The sequence below is a fragment of the Ambystoma mexicanum genome, chromosome 9 (genome assembly GCF_040938575.1).
Source record: "Ambystoma mexicanum isolate Mex_15411 chromosome 9, UKY_AmexF1_1, whole genome shotgun sequence".
NCBI classification, from domain to species: domain Eukaryota; kingdom Metazoa; phylum Chordata; class Amphibia; order Caudata; family Ambystomatidae; genus Ambystoma; species Ambystoma mexicanum.
Genome location: NC_090931.1, coordinates 789977219 through 789992597, shown reverse-complemented (window position 1 = coordinate 789992597; position 15379 = coordinate 789977219). Strand labels below are relative to the sequence as shown.

General features: G+C 48.9%; 1 protein-coding gene across 1 annotated transcript in view; it reads left to right on the top strand.

Moving 5' to 3' along the window:
• HSPD1 (heat shock protein family D (Hsp60) member 1) overlaps nt 1–15379 on the top strand; it is a 172693-nt gene that overhangs the window by 94117 nt on the left and 63197 nt on the right. Inside the window, exon 8 of the mRNA XM_069615735.1 lies at nt 5775–5874. Coding sequence (XP_069471836.1) covers nt 5775–5874 — 100 coding nt within the window. The remainder of the gene's footprint in view (nt 1–5774; nt 5875–15379) is intronic.

The following is a 15379-nucleotide window of genomic DNA, read 5'->3' as shown; positions in this document are numbered from 1 at the left end:
AGACCCTGGAGAGACTCCAGTTCTGTATGGAGAAGATGGAGAGGTTTATGGAGACTCAAAACCTACCAACACCCAAAAGGGCAAGAGGGACCTCAGGAAGACCCCAGGGCTAAATTCCCTAGGCTGTTTAATCCATCCCAAGAGGATGTAGATTTATGACCTCACTGGAGAGGACCCCCACTTTCAGGAGTCATTTTTAGGCAAGGAAGAGGAACAAAACGTAGAGGAGGAGGGTTTTGAAGATAATCCAGATATAGGTGGGGTAGGGGGCTTCGGAGAAGACCCAGAGGAAGGTGCTTCACAGCCCTGGCAGTCCCCATCAGCGTTTTCGGACCCTGATGCCCTAAACCTGTCCCCTCCCAAGGACTCGCCTAATAGGAACACGTCACCTATAGACGATCAACCTACATTAATGCACTACTACGCAAGGCAGCAGCGCATTTTGAAATAAACACTGGGGAGATTTCTCCTGACATTGACTTTGTGGAGAAGGTAATCAAGGAGAAACCCCCTGTCAGCCAAACCATTCCCCGCCTCGCCTCTCCTCAATAAGGAGACAAATTATCCCTTCACTATCTACCCCCGCGTTGGTCAGAAGAGTCAACCCGAGGATAGAAAAATTCAGTCCCTCTCCTTCAGACTCGTTGTACGTCAGGGGCCACTCTGTACCAGACTCCCTAGTGGTGACAAATACAAGGAAAAGAGCAGGGGTCCCGCTGTCAACCAGCGAGGCACCACCAGATAAAGAGGGTAAAAAATGGTATGCCCTAGGGAAGAGGATCACAGCCTCTGCTGCTTTTTTCAAACAACAACTCCTTGCTAGCAAGTTACGCAGATGCACAATGGAGCAAGCTATGTAAGGACATTGAGGAGGTGCCAGAACCCCTACGTACACGGCTTCTGGCCACGATTACTGAAGGGACCCTAGTCAACCAAAGCATCGTGAAAAACACTCTGGATGCTGCAGAAACGGCTGGCCATTCCCTAGTCCAAGGAATACTCAAACTCCATGTGTGGCTGCGTAATTCGGGGTTTAAACCTGAAACGCAAGCATCTCTAATCAACAAGCCTATAGAAGATGCCAACCTCTTTGGGAAGGCGTTTGATGAGGCACTAGAAACGGCAAAGAAAGAGTTTGACCCCATCAAAACCCTAGACCAGATTTCTAGGCCTTCTAACAAACGTGGCTATGGCAATAGGCGCTTTTTTCGAGGCCAACGCCAGCAGCAAAATCAGCAGCAGCAATATTCTGCAAACTGGTCCTCTAACCAAGTTACCAGTGGACAATACAACCAGAGAGGACAACACCGTGGCAAAGGGAGAGGTCGGGGTTCCACCCCTAGAGGTTCCCAAGCCACCAACACCAAATGACTCGAAGATTCGGGTCCCCTCCCATGCATCGCCGGTCGGGGGCCGATTAACATCCTTTCTTCCAGCATGGGAGGGAATAACATCAGACCGCTGGGTACTATCAACCATAGCCCGTGGCTACTGTATAGAATTCAACATTTCCCCAACGTACAGACCCCCAAGGGGACGATGCATGACACCAAACACCTCGCCATCCTTCTGCAAGAAGTGGACCAGCTACTGGAAAAAGGGGCCAGAGAGGTCGTGCCTCTATCTCAGGTAACAGAAGGTATTGATTCAGTGTACTTCCTTGTACCCAAAAAGGACTTGACCTCAAGTTTCGTATGGTGACCTTACAGAAAGTGAACCCCCTGCTATCACAAGGAGATTACATGACAACACTGGACATGAAAGATGCATACTTTCATATTTTAATGTTGCCAGCGCACAGGAAATACCTCAGGTTCATGATAGAGGGCAAACACTACCAGTTCAGAGTGCTACCCTTCGGCATAGCATCAGCACCGAGGGTATTCACGAAAGTAGTGGCAGCGGCCCACCTGCACAGGTTGTCCATCCCAGTATACCCTTACCTCGACGATTGGCTCATAACCTGGGATTCTTACGAAACGTGCTTCTCAAATACCCAAAAGACTGTAGACCTTTTGTTCCAACTGGGCTTCTCCATCAACGAGAAGTCCAGCTTAGACCCCAGCCAGATCAAACAATTCCTAGGGGCTCTAATTCGAACAAAGGACGGCCTCGTTTTCCCCTCCGAGAGGGTCAAAACATGCTGTTTTAGATCCCTCAATATGTGGCAGGTCGAGAGGTGACGGTACACAGAGCAATGCGCTTGCTAGGAATGATGGCGTCATGCATTTATTTGGTACCTCACGCGGGCCTGCGCCCAATGAAAGAGTGGCTCAACAGCCAGTGGTGTCAGGCCAGTAGACAATGGGAGTGCTACATGCTAGTGGTGGTCTCGCAGGCCTTAGTTCTCTCGGTACTGTGGTGGTCGAAGGAAAACCTGGTAATAGGGAAACTATTCGCCACCCCCGCAGTGGAAGCCACTCTAACCAGACTCATCCCTCACAGGATGGGGGGCCTCGCCTATCCCATCAGACTGCTCACGGAGTATGGACTCCGAGCGTAGCATCCAAGCACATAAACTTACTATAGCTACTGTCTGTGTTCAAGGCACTAAAAGCCTTCCAGGCACACCTACAAGGGAAGACAGTGATGGTCCTCACGGACAGTACCACAGCCAGTCCCCCTTTCGTCAACCCGATCAAGGACTAGGAGACTGGGTTTGCAGCAGTGCATCCAGAAGGCATCCAGCTGTGTTATCTGCAATCTCAAGGTTCTGTGGTGCTCTTGGTGAACTTACATGAAGCTTTTTGTGTTGCTCCTTTTGCTTTTGGAGCACTGTTTCTACTGTTTTGGGATTTCACCAATTTTCAGTCTCTCAGGCCTAACCACCTGTGCCCCTCCAGGAAGGCTTCTCCTAAGCTCCAGAACTTTCACAGAGACCAACTAATTTGTTACATACCTATGCTAAGATTTTCATCATAACTGCATTTTACTTTGGCTTTGCTGGTTCCCTTGCAGTAAATCTTCTAATCCCTTTGGCTTTGGTGTTGCTTGTTTCCATGCAAAACCTAAACTGAAGAACGTCTTTCTTGTTAGGGAGTTGCTATGCTTACCTGGGATTGTTGCTCTTTACATTCTTGAACTGACTTAAAACCTAATAATGCAGTCAATTTAAGTAGGCGCTTTTACTCGCCTGACTCAAGTCACTCTGTGTGTGGATAGGAAAATTACAAAACTATTTACTCCCCTACTTTATTTTCCCTTATTCTAAATGTACGTTTGATGTTGCTATTTGATATGTTCCTTTAGTAACTACCTTTTGTATATATAAAATAAATCACGATTTTCTTGTATAACTCAGTGTTTCTTTGCGTGTGTATGTTCTGTTTACTTATTTACAGCTCACATTCCTCCTCCTAAGGTGAGCCGGTCTGCTCTCCCACTCTACTGACCTTGGGTAGTACAGGCCTATATAAAAAGTTGGGGCCCTAAAACCAAGGGACACGTTTTGTAGAGCCAATCTCAATTGGACTTCAGAAAAACGTATTTAACTTGGATGCCTGTCACTGTCCGGATAGCAAGTTGGTATCCTAGGATGAAGCAGCACTCTCCGTCTTTGGTGTTCCTGGCTCTTGCACTCTCTTTTGCGGATGTGGGTGGGAACCTTCTGGAGTCCCTACAAACTAGGTTTGGTATGTGTGCTTTTCTTACCTCAAATCAAACCTAGTCACTCACTCAGGCGCTCCTATGTCTTGTCTTGCTCCCCACATTGTCTCACAGGGGTTATTTGGCAATCTAGGTTTTCTGGCATTGTTTAGCCACTTCTATGGCTTCTTGCATTACTTATTCAGGCCTTGGAAGTTGTATGTGACCCCCCACTTTTTAAATTGGTTCGATTAATTTTCCTCTTATCCCCCACCCCTCATTTTGACCCTCCTTTGTCTTCACATTTTTGCCTTTTCCTTTCCACACTTATTTTTTTTTTTCCTCACCCCTCTGTTTGTGCTGATTTGCCCGTCTTCCCCCCACCTCCATGATCCAGGTCAGCCCAGAGCACTGCCATGCCATTCCCTGTTGGTAAACAGGGGCTCGTGTATGTCTTGCTGGCTTTGGGGTCTCCAGCAACGATCTGTTCATGAGGCTCCAGGTTCCACAATGAGGGAGCACACCAAGAAAACTTTCTGGGGCATCCCCCACTTTTGTGTTTCCAGTCTTACAGGACACCCTTCCTGTCAGAGGTGTGTCTGCTGCTCTTTCCGGCATGCACTGCATCTCCCTCCCTCCCTTCTTTCGCAGGACTGTCTCACTGTCTGTTTCACGTCTGTCAGTGCGCCAGAGGGGGTCTACAGTTGTTTAAGGGTTAGCGCTTCTAGAATTCTGTTGCATGGGGTTGCAATCTCTGATCAGGGCTTTATCAGAGCTGCTCAGTCAGGCTGCAATGCTGCCTGCGGCCCTTGGTGGATTCGCCAACTCGCACTTTTTTGTTTACTTGGTTTGTCAAAGACTTGCGTGCCATGACCCCGAAGAAGAGTAGCTTTGTGCCAAAGACTGCTAGTGGAGACTACTCCCATTGCTTCCAGCTGAGTCCCTGGGAAGACCTGGGCTTCTGAAATGATCCCCAAAGCAATGTTGACGATTTGTCCTTTAGGCTGGTGGGGCCAACAGGTCTGGATCTCTGCATGAGAAGGCTACCGCCAGAATCTTTTGGAAGTGTCCTGGAACCATCCTGTGGGCTGACCAACTTAGTCCAGTTGCTGCCTGAACGTGCAACTTGAAACTCCACAGGCCATCGACTTGTGGCCTAAGACCAGTCGTACTGCAGCTCTCCTGCTGGGGCTGTCTTCGTCACCACAAGTGTTGCTGGCTGCCCCCTGATCGGAGTGGTCTTTGCTGCTGCCAGTCTTTTGCGTCCTGGGTGGCTCTTGCCTTTGTGGGACCTGCTGTACCGTGGTGCTGGGCCATCCTGCTTGACCATTTCAGGAGCGGTCTCAACCGAGCATGGAACCGCTGTCTAGCTGCGCCCAATAATGAAGCCGCAATCGGCCACTACACCCAAGGCTCCTGGCCCCCCCCCCTGAAACCAGACCGATGACTGATGTAGGAGTAGCGATTGAAGATCCTAGGGGTGGTCACCGGAAAATGAAAGTATCTGGTTGTGATCAGTGATGTTCTGGGCAAGGATACCTTTTGAGGTCCCAACTTTCTATTAGAGTGGGGGCAGGTTTGAGGATAGGTACTTATCTTTTTACTTTACATTGAGATTTAAAGGCCTAATAGTATTTTTGTACTCCTATTTAAATGCTTTATTTGTGCTACAACCACATCCCTATATCGCCTGATGGTTTGCCTTACAGATCACACTTTCCTTGATAGTTGTTTAGACTGCAGTGTTAATTATCCTGTTGCACAACTAGGATGGCTTATCTGAGCGCTCTTCAGTCTGTAAAGTAATCTACCCATTGAGTAAGGTTTTTACTTTACTAATCTTTTGCCTTCTCGTCGCATGAAGATCTACACTAGTAGTGTAATGATACATTGCTTGCACTGTCCTGCTCTTTCCATTCACTTGTACTGTTGAGTATTGTCCAGTCTAGTTGCATCATGCCAATCCAATGTTGCATGAGTAGCGCAATGCACTTTCCAAAACCGGTTTAACCCGATTACTGTGTGCCGATTATCTCAAGGTTAGTGACCTATGGAGAGGATATGATATTTTATTTGTATCGCGCTCGTACACAAGTGTTTCAGAGCACGAGATGTAAAGGAATCGATGATATACGTTTTTACATTCAATGAAAAGCATGGTTTGCTTAATGTTTCTTTTTTATTTAAAGATTGAAAGTTGGATTGCAAGTTGTTGCTGTAAAAGCACCCGGCTTTGGGGATAATCGAAAGAATCAGCTTAAAGATATGGCAGTTTCTTCAGGGGGTGCAGTAAGTACAAGCTGTAGTTACAGTATGTCTTTTTAAATATTACTCTTAGTTCTGTACTAGATTTTAATCTTGTTTGTCAAATTGTAGCTGACCGCTTTGTCGGATTATAAAATTACAAAGCTAGAAAATGTGTTGGTGTATCCTGCTTCACATCACACCCCTGCCCAGATTCGCATTGTAAATCATCTTTTAACTAGCAACACCCACTGCTATTCCAGGCCAATGGTCTGCACACAGCTCAGTTCCCGCCACCATCTGCTATCCGAAGGCAAACTTTTCAGAGCCTTTGTCCAAGGTACCCTGCTCCCACAGAACTTCAATTCACCTCAATCCTATTACAAATCCTACATTTCCACTGCTCTTTAGATGGGCCATCCTGTCCCTTCTGTGTCCCAACTGCTATTCTAACTTTGGAAAACCAGCAATCCTGTTTTTCAAGTCTTTTTCTAGACGTGGTGCTACTGTATTTTTAGCAGAAGTGTGTTTTTTTTTTTTTTTTTTTTTTTTTGGTAACTCCATTCAGCCTTTTTTTCTCATCTTTTCTTTGACATCCTTTCCGATTAGCACAAAAACCCTCGCCACTTTTCCTGTACTCTGGTGAACAAAACCCTAAATAACTTTAACATCAGAACTGTCGTTCAGGGTTGTAGTAGGTAGTTTATCACACTAGAATAGGTCGGTCTAAGGTCGGTCTACAACAGTTCTCGAGCATGGGGTCTGCCATGGATTCACATGCTCATGAATATTCCCCGTCAGGCCAGGAATCCTCTATATAAGAGTCACTTTCAAACTGTATTTCTCCTCTAAACCATTCACTGAGCTCTGGCTCATACTGCCCCCAGTCAATGACTGCCCTCTCCCTAATCCCCTCCTCTGGCAGCCATCTTCAGATTTTTACCACACGTTCAAGTGTTGAGAGTCCTCTTGGTTTGCTCTGTGAGCTGATGTGTTTTGCGTTTTTTTTTTTTATTTTTTGTTGTTTTTTACTTTTTCTTTTTGTCAAGTAGAGCCGTCTGCTCTTTCTCTACACCGGCCGATAAGTGGGGATCTGTTTGTTGGTGAATTTCAACACCCCTCAAGGGCAGAATCATCGCGTTTCATCAAAGATTCCAGAAGGTTATCGGGCCTACCCCGCACTCCAGCCATTTCAGAGGAGGAGGGAAGCTCCCTTTTCAAGTTCCGCTCCAACTGTAGTGGAGGACTGTTAGACAAGATTTTGAGCAATACCCTTTTGGGTCCACTAAAACAACCTTCTCCAGCATTGGATCTTTCATGGATTCACATGCTTAGAATATTCCCCGTCGTCAGACTGGGAACCCTCGGTACACATATATATAGTCATTTCCAATAGGAAAAACTTCTGCCCTATCCCCGTCTGCGTCCTCTACGGGGCCGCCCACGTACGCCCCGTTGGACGTGATGGTATATAAGCCCCGCCCCCGCGTGTCCCTTCAGATTTCAACCGTCTCCAAAGATAGTGGGATCTCCTCGTGTATTTTCTTCAAATACTTATCGATTGTTTCTAACTCCTGCGAGTTTGTCTGTTTGGTCCGCTTCTAACTCCTACGAGTTTTTGTTGGTTGGTCTGACAATAATGTCGGGTAAGCCTCTTTTCCGCCCGTGTGCCACGTGCGGTCTAAAGAAGGTTTATGAAGGGGATGGCCATCTTGACTGCATCTACTGCCTTCACCCCCACCACTCGGCGGACCAATGTGATATCTGCAAGGGGTTTTCCCAAAAAACCCTGAAGGACCGGAATCGGCGACTGGTCTCGTGGCTGAACGACGGCGCTGGAGCGTACCCTCAGTCGGAGGTAGGATCGGTGCGCAGTATCGCCTCAGCGAAAACATCAGAAGCCTCCCGACGCTCACATCCGTCGGAACCTCCGGCCAAAAAATCACGACCTACGGAGAAGGACGTGCCTCGAAGTCATTCCTCTAAGGCCTCATCGAAAGAATCGACGAAGAAATCATCTTCTTCTTCTTCGTCGAAGAAAGATAAGGACAGGCCAAAATCCTCCTCGAGCGATCAGAAAAGATCAGCTACGAGTAGAGAGGCGGATAAACGCAGGGAGAGCTCCGCGAAGGCGGGACCGCCTAAGCCACCTGCAGGCCGTCCGTCGACGACGGCGACGATCCAAGTGCCCACTCCGTCACAGTCCCCCGCCTTTCAAACGGGCTCATCGTCGACGACGATTCCCTCGTCGACGGAGTTCCAGGCCTGGAGGCCAGAAGCGTTCGACATGGGGCTACCCGACACACTGCTACAAGAACAGGCAGTTTCGATCCCCTCCAAAGAAGACGACGGCTTCAGAATAGTGAGCCCGGAAGACCTGGGGCTACGGCCCAGATTTCCTTCTGGTGCAACCTGCTCTCAAGTTTTCACCCAGCCTCCAAACGCCCAGGCTACTCTCTCCATGGAGGTACTTTCCTCCTTACACTCGCTCTTGAAGTCCCTGGACGAAAGGCTCCCACCGGTTCCGACGACTCCCCTCGTCGACGAGCCCGGACCTTCACACCGCCCGACTAGATCGGTCGTGGGCCCAACTGCTCCAACAGTCCAGGAAGAAGGTGAGCTCTCGGACTCCCTCTCTGAACAGGGGTCAGCTTCTGATATCTCCCTCTCGCCGTCGAGAGACCCGTCATGGGTTTCGGATGTGGAGGTGGATCCTCCGAAAAGTCCCATTCACCCATCTCCACCGGATGACATAGGGGCCTTCCATTCCATGATGGAAAAGGCCTGCAAGGAGTTCGGTTTGACCCAACAAGAAGAAAAGGACTGCTTCCTCTTTGACCACATGGGCAAGAATAGGCGTTCCGTTTTTTCGATACCGATACTGGACCACGTATGGAAAGAGGGCGTCCAAACCATGCGGCATCCATTCTCGGAACCTGCGGTCAAAGGCCGCGTAGAGAAAAAATTTAAAGTTCCAGATTCGACGCCAAAATGCCTCTCTGCGCAACCCACGCCTGACTCGGTGGTATCGGCGGCGGCAACGAGAAAGGCAAAGGCCCAGCATAAGTGCTCTACCCCGCCGGACACCGAAGCTAGACGCCAAGACGCTTTCGGTAAGAAGATCCTGTCAGTGGGAGCGTCAACAGTGAAAGCAGCGAACTCCCTGGCAATCATGGCCAGGTATGACAGGGAGATGTGGCACAGACTGGCACCCATTTTGGACCACCTCCCAGAAGAACACAGAAAATCAGCTATGTCCCTGGTTCGTGAAGGAGAAGAAGCCTCGAACCATGCTATCAATATAGCGGTGGACCTGGCAGACTCGGGGTTCAAACAAATTAACAACGGAGTGGTTCTACGACGCCAGGCCTGGCTCAAGTGCACCAACTTTAGACCCGAGGTGCAATATAAGGTCGTCGACATGCCTTTCGAAGGTGACCACCTGTTTGGCGAAAAGGTGGATGAGGCCTTGAAAGGAATGAAGGAGGACTCTGAGACGGCGCGCTCGCTGGGCTCTCTCCAAAGCGGTAAGCCCTTTCGTTCCTTTCGCCCCTTTAGAGGAGCTACGGGAAACGCACGATTTGCGGGATCCAGGGATAGAGCATTCGGGAGGTCTTCATATCCGTCCCAAGGCTATAGACGCGCCTCACAGTCCTCGACTCGACGCAGAAATTTCCAGGCCTCTAAGAGACGTCCCACTTACTCGTCGTCGACGGGAAAACAAAAAGATCAACAATGACGTTCTAGGAGGGAGAGTGTCAAGTTGCGTCGAGGAATGGGAGTCAATTACGACAGATCGGTGGGTTCTGGACACGGTGAGACTGGGACATTCCCTAAGATTCAAATCCAGACCTCCAAGACGTCCACCGATACGCCTGTCTCAACCACACCTAAGCGTCTTGCGTCGAGAGGTTGCGCTCATGCTAAAAAAAGGCGCCATCGAGTTAGTCCCTGCTTCACAGAGAGGCTTAGGGGTTTACTCACGCTGCTTCGTAGTAAAGAAACCAAACGGGAAGTGGCGCCCCATCCTCGACCTACGGGACCTCAACAAAACCCTGCTGAGTCAAAAGTTCAAGATGCTTACTCTACAGGAGGTAATCAGATCGGTCCAAAAGAACGATTTCCTGGCGTCTCTGGACCTCCAAGATGCGTATTTTCACATTCCGGTGCGCACTCACCACAGGAGGTTCCTGAGGTTCCTAGTCGGCCAAACACACTACCAATTTACTGTGCTCCCTTTCGGCCTGAAGTCCTCCCCAAGAACCTTTACAAAGTGCCTAGCACCCGTAGCAGCCTGGCTGCGGAAGGAAGGGCATCACGTTTACCCGTACCTCGACGACTGGCTCGTGAGGGGATCCTCCCCAGCGTCGACCAACGACAGCCTATTGACCACCTTGCGACTGCTACAGCGTCTGGGATTTGCAGTGAACTACGAAAAGTCTTCACTAAAGCCCTCGAAGAGCTTGAAGTTCCTAGGTGCTCAATTCGACACCCACACGGGACTAGTGAAACCATCCCTGGAAAGGTTGTTGAAGATCAAACACCTGACAAGCCAACTTCGTTTACAGAGAAGGTTGTCAGTAAGAAAATATGCGGCTCTCCTCGGCTCCATGGCATCGTGCATCCACCTAGTCGCGAACTGCCGGTTGTTCATGAGACCTCTACAGGAGTTCCTATCAGACAGATGGAAGCAGGCCACAGGCCGCTGGTCGGACAAGATAATAGTCGACGACGAACGAGTTATCAAAGCCATCCGATGGTGGAAAGTGGCGCGCAACCTGGACAGAGGGGTCCCCCTGCAGGAGCCGGAATTTCAGAACACCATCATTACAGACGCCTCTCTGTCGGGCTGGGGAGCACACATGTCACGTCACCAAACCCAAGGCAGGTGGTCGTCGACCGAATCTCGCCTACATATCAACGTCCTGGAGCTAAGGGCGGTGAGATGGGCCCTGAAATCTTTCCTCCCACACATCAAGGGGTCAAAAGTAAGAGTGCTCACGGACAATACGACAGCTATGTTCTACCTGATAAAACAGGGTGGCACCAGATCCAGGACCCTCTCGAAGGAAGCTCAAAAGATCTGGCATTGGGCTTTAAAACACCACATCTCCCTAGTGGCATACCACCTACCGGGAGCGAAGAACTTACAGGCGGATTCCCTGAGCAGGACTATGTCACAAATACACGAGTGGGAGCTGGACTCCACTCAACTCGGGGAAATCTTCGAAAGATGGGGGACCCCGTCGATCGATCTCTTCGCCACGGAAAGAAACCGAAAATGTGCTCAGTTCGCGAGCAGATGGCCCCAAACAGGCTCCCTGGGGGAAGCGTTCTCGTTTCCGTGGACAGGCAAGTTCCTCTACGCCTTCCCTCCATTTCCCCTCATACGGAGGACGATCCAGGGGATCCACAGGTACAATTGCCGGGTCATCCTAGTGGCCCCGCGCTGGCCGAGGCAACCATGGTTCTCAGACCTCCTTCAGCTGTCGCTGGATCAGCCGATACCATTCAGGAAAGTACCGAACCTCCTGTCCAGGGACGAGGGGACCGTGTGGCACCACAATCCGGACAGCCTGAACTTAACTGCATGGCTCCTGACTTCTCGGAGTTCGGGAACCTAAAAGTCTCGACTGATTGCCGAAGGATTCTGCAGGCGGCCAGAGCCCCGTCCACTAACAAATCATATGTAAGCAAATGGAAAAGGTTCTGTATATGGTGTCAAACACAACAAAATATACAACCTTTGGAAGTAACTCCGGAGCAAATCCTCCCGTATCTTCTTCATCTTGCGGAGAGCGGACTGTCATCATCGTCAATCAAAGTACACCTGGCGGCTGTTTCGAGATTTACCAGAAGAAGACAGTCCCCTCCACTATTCAGTGACAGGCTAGTGAAGCATTTCATGAAGGGTCTGTTTAGAACCTTCCGTCCGGAAAAACGGTTCCCACCGTCGTGGAGTCTGAACACGGTTCTAGCTGCCTTAATGAAGCCTCCCTTTGAGCCAATGTCCTCTTCATCTCTACAATTTCTATCTTGGAAACTCGCGTTCCTAGTTGCCATCACTTCGGCTAGAAGAATGTCGGAACTACAGGCACTGGTCATAGACCCTCCATATCTGAGGTTCTTTAAGGACAAAGTTATTTTATCAACTAACCCTTCATTCATCCCAAAAGTACCGTCGGTCTATCATAAGCACTCGACCCTGGTACTCCCTACTTTCTTTGCATCTCCTTCGTCGACGGCGGAGAAGGCTCTTCACACTCTGGACGTCAAAAGGGCGCTAAAATTTTACCTGCAAAAAACGCAAGATATCAGAACCACCAGACAGCTATTCGTCGCCTACGGCCCCTCGGCTAGGGGTAAGGCTATCTCCAAACAAGGTCTGGCTCGCTGGGTCTCCTCGGCGATTACCCTGTGTCATTCCAAGGCCGGGAGACCTCTACTACATCGTCCCAGAGCCCATTCCACGAGATCGACATCTTCCTCCGTGGCTCTATGGGCAGGAGTTCCGCTGACGGACATCTGCCAGGCGGCGGCATGGTCTGTTCCGCACACGTTTACGCGCCACTACTGCCTGGAAAAGCAGCACGCGGATGAGGTACAAATGGGAAGGGCAGTGCTTCGCCACCTTTTTCAATGAGGTAAGCCAAAGTTTCAAGAAGAATGCTGCCTATTATTATTATTATTTGGCCTCAGCTGGTTTTTCAGAGTGTATACATGAAAGTGCATAGTTTATTGACCTAAACATAAGTGGTTGGGTAGATATGTGCGCAAGGGGTGCATACTGAGTCATATGACATAGCATTGTATGGCGGAAATCCGTTTCGTATCAGTATAATAAGTTGTTGCTTACATACATGGTGTAAACGGTAGTGTTTGGGGGTGTCTCTACGAATGTAAGTTACATTGCACTCTCACCTCCTTCTTGATGTTACTGCTTTACAATCTATTCTAAGCATGTGAATCCATGAAAGATCCAATGCTGGAGAAGGGAGTAGTTTCTTACCTGTAACTCCATTTCTCCAGCGTTGGTATCTTTCATGGATTCACATGCGCCCTCCGGCCTCCCCGGACTGCAATGTGGAAGATTGGTATGTAAGCAAGTTTTCCCCCCGTTATCTTGGAGGGGTCGAAATCTGAAGGGACCCGCGGGGGCGGGGCTTATATGCCATCACGTCCAACGGGGCGTACGTGGGCGGCCCCGTAGAGGACGCAGACGGGGATAGGGCAGAAGTTTTTCCTATTGGAAATGACTATATATATGTGTACCGAGGGTTCCCAGTCTGACGACGGGGAATATTCTAAGCATGTGAATCCATGAAAGATACCAACGCTGGAGAAATGGAGTTACAGGTAAGAAACTACTCCCTTCTATTGGCAGTAGGAACCCAACCTTTGGTATAAGTCTACTACACATGTTGGTAGTGTGGCTGAGCAGCCAGGCTTATCTCAAGAGGGGTCAATGTCAGCAGTAGGGTGATTAGACCGAGATTCACAGTGGCAGGTATCCAAATAAACACTTATATTCAAGGTTTCTTGATTAAACAATTAATTTATTTAACAGACAGTTTGAATAAGCCTTCTTCAGAAGGGGCAATATATAAGTAACACACAAATACACTACAAAATACACATAGTTTCTCTAAATCGGCAAATACCCATTGGGGATGGCACACAGACCATTCCTACACCCTCGGGCGACTTAAATATTTCGTATACTGTGGACATTAATATATCGCTGGTGCATTTAGAGCAATACTGAGAAGTATGTCAAGGGTGGAAAAAGGGTTACAGAATAAAACAAGAGATCACACAATTATTCTGAACTAGGTAAGTACTTTTGAACCCACAATGAAAAGTTAACCCCTTCATGGAAGGAAAGGGAAAGATGTTATTCAGGGAGCCAGGACAGCCAATGTCGATTGGGAAAAAGTCTAGGTGAGCTGAAGCACTTCCTGCAGGTAAGTCAAAGTAGTGCACAATGCTTTAGAAGTCTTTGTAGAAAAATCAGAATCCGTGTAGGGCCACAAGCTGAGAGGCTTGTAAGTAGAAGATGCAAGCAACTCTACAGAATCAACCAAGACAAGTCTCAACTGAGATGAAGTAAGGCTACAACAAGAGGCAAGTCCTTGCTAACTTTACAGTACCATTTGGTTAGAAGAAATGGTTCCATCTGGCTTCTGTTCCTGTGCAGCTCTGCAGATCCTTTTGTTTCCTGGGCCTCCATTGTGGAGACAAGAGGGAGGGCGTCTGGGGACTCCTGCACTGCAATGGGACGGTCAGGAGCAGAAAAGGGCAAACTTCAATTCAGCCGCACTTTGCGGTTTCAGCTCCTCGTGTCTCAGCAAATGGCACTACTGCAGTCTCTCGGATACCACTCTGGACTTTCCTCGCATCTGGGGTCCAGCACTCTGAAGTGGCTCAGGCTTGGCCAGTCCTGCTTACTGGGAGTCCAGGGGATCTTCCACAAGCTTGGGTACGACAAAAGTGATGCACTCCCTTTGGTGTTCCTCTCCCTGGCACTTCGGTTCCAGCAGCAGTGGAAGTACAGCCAGCTCCGAGAAGATGTCCAAACGAGTTCAATTTGGAGTTGATTGGTCCCATCAACTCAAGGGGAGAAAAGTTGTCCTTGCAGGGCTTCTCTAGTCTAAATGAATTCAGCAGCAGGGCTTCACCGGGCAAACCATCGGTCCAGGAGTTGTAGCAGGCGTCTCTTCCAAGTTCGTATTCGGATTCCTTCGTCCAGTGGTCGACTTCGCCTTTCAAGCCAAAAAGCCTTGCCTTTCAGTAAATCTCAAGAAGGACCTTTCCAGCAAGTGATGGCGAAAAAGAAGACCTGGGCCATTTTGACTAAAGGGGCACCCATGGGTGCCTTACTGCAGCTGAGCACGCAGCCCGTGGTAAAAACGCACAATGGTAGTAAAAAATAAACCACTGCCACCAGCCATTCATTGTAGAAAGGGGTAAAATAAAATTGTTACATGAGAAACTAGACAATGGGGATACTAAGTAACCCCTCCAGCACCCTATGGTAAGATGGTGTGTGCTGGGTCTAGAAAGTTACACAGTGTAAGTAAAGTCAATTTCACTTAACTTCTCTTGGAAACAGTCGTTTTACCAAGAGAAGGTATTTAAACCTTTGTGAAATCTGGAAGACTCCCTGTGTTACTGCACTGAAGGTGCTGTGTGCCACAATGTAACGTTGATGCCTGTGGAGTTAGTCGGACTACAAATACCAAAAAAGGGAAAACGATTACATGAGGGAGTGGGGGAAAAAGGGTCTCGGTCTTGCTCGCTGCAGGTTAAAAATCAAGTCCTAGAGTCCAGCAAAAGTGCTGGGGGTCTGCTAGGCTAAGTTTGCATGCAATACCCTCTGGGACCATTACACACAACTATGACTACAGGTGTAAGCAAAACCAACCTTTGGTATAAATCTGTACCACAGTTTTTGGTAGCGAGCTGAGCATCCAGGAGGGAATGTGAGCTGTAAGGGTGTTGGAGGTCTCCAATCAAAGGTATTCAGATAGACACTTCTACTCAAGGTTTT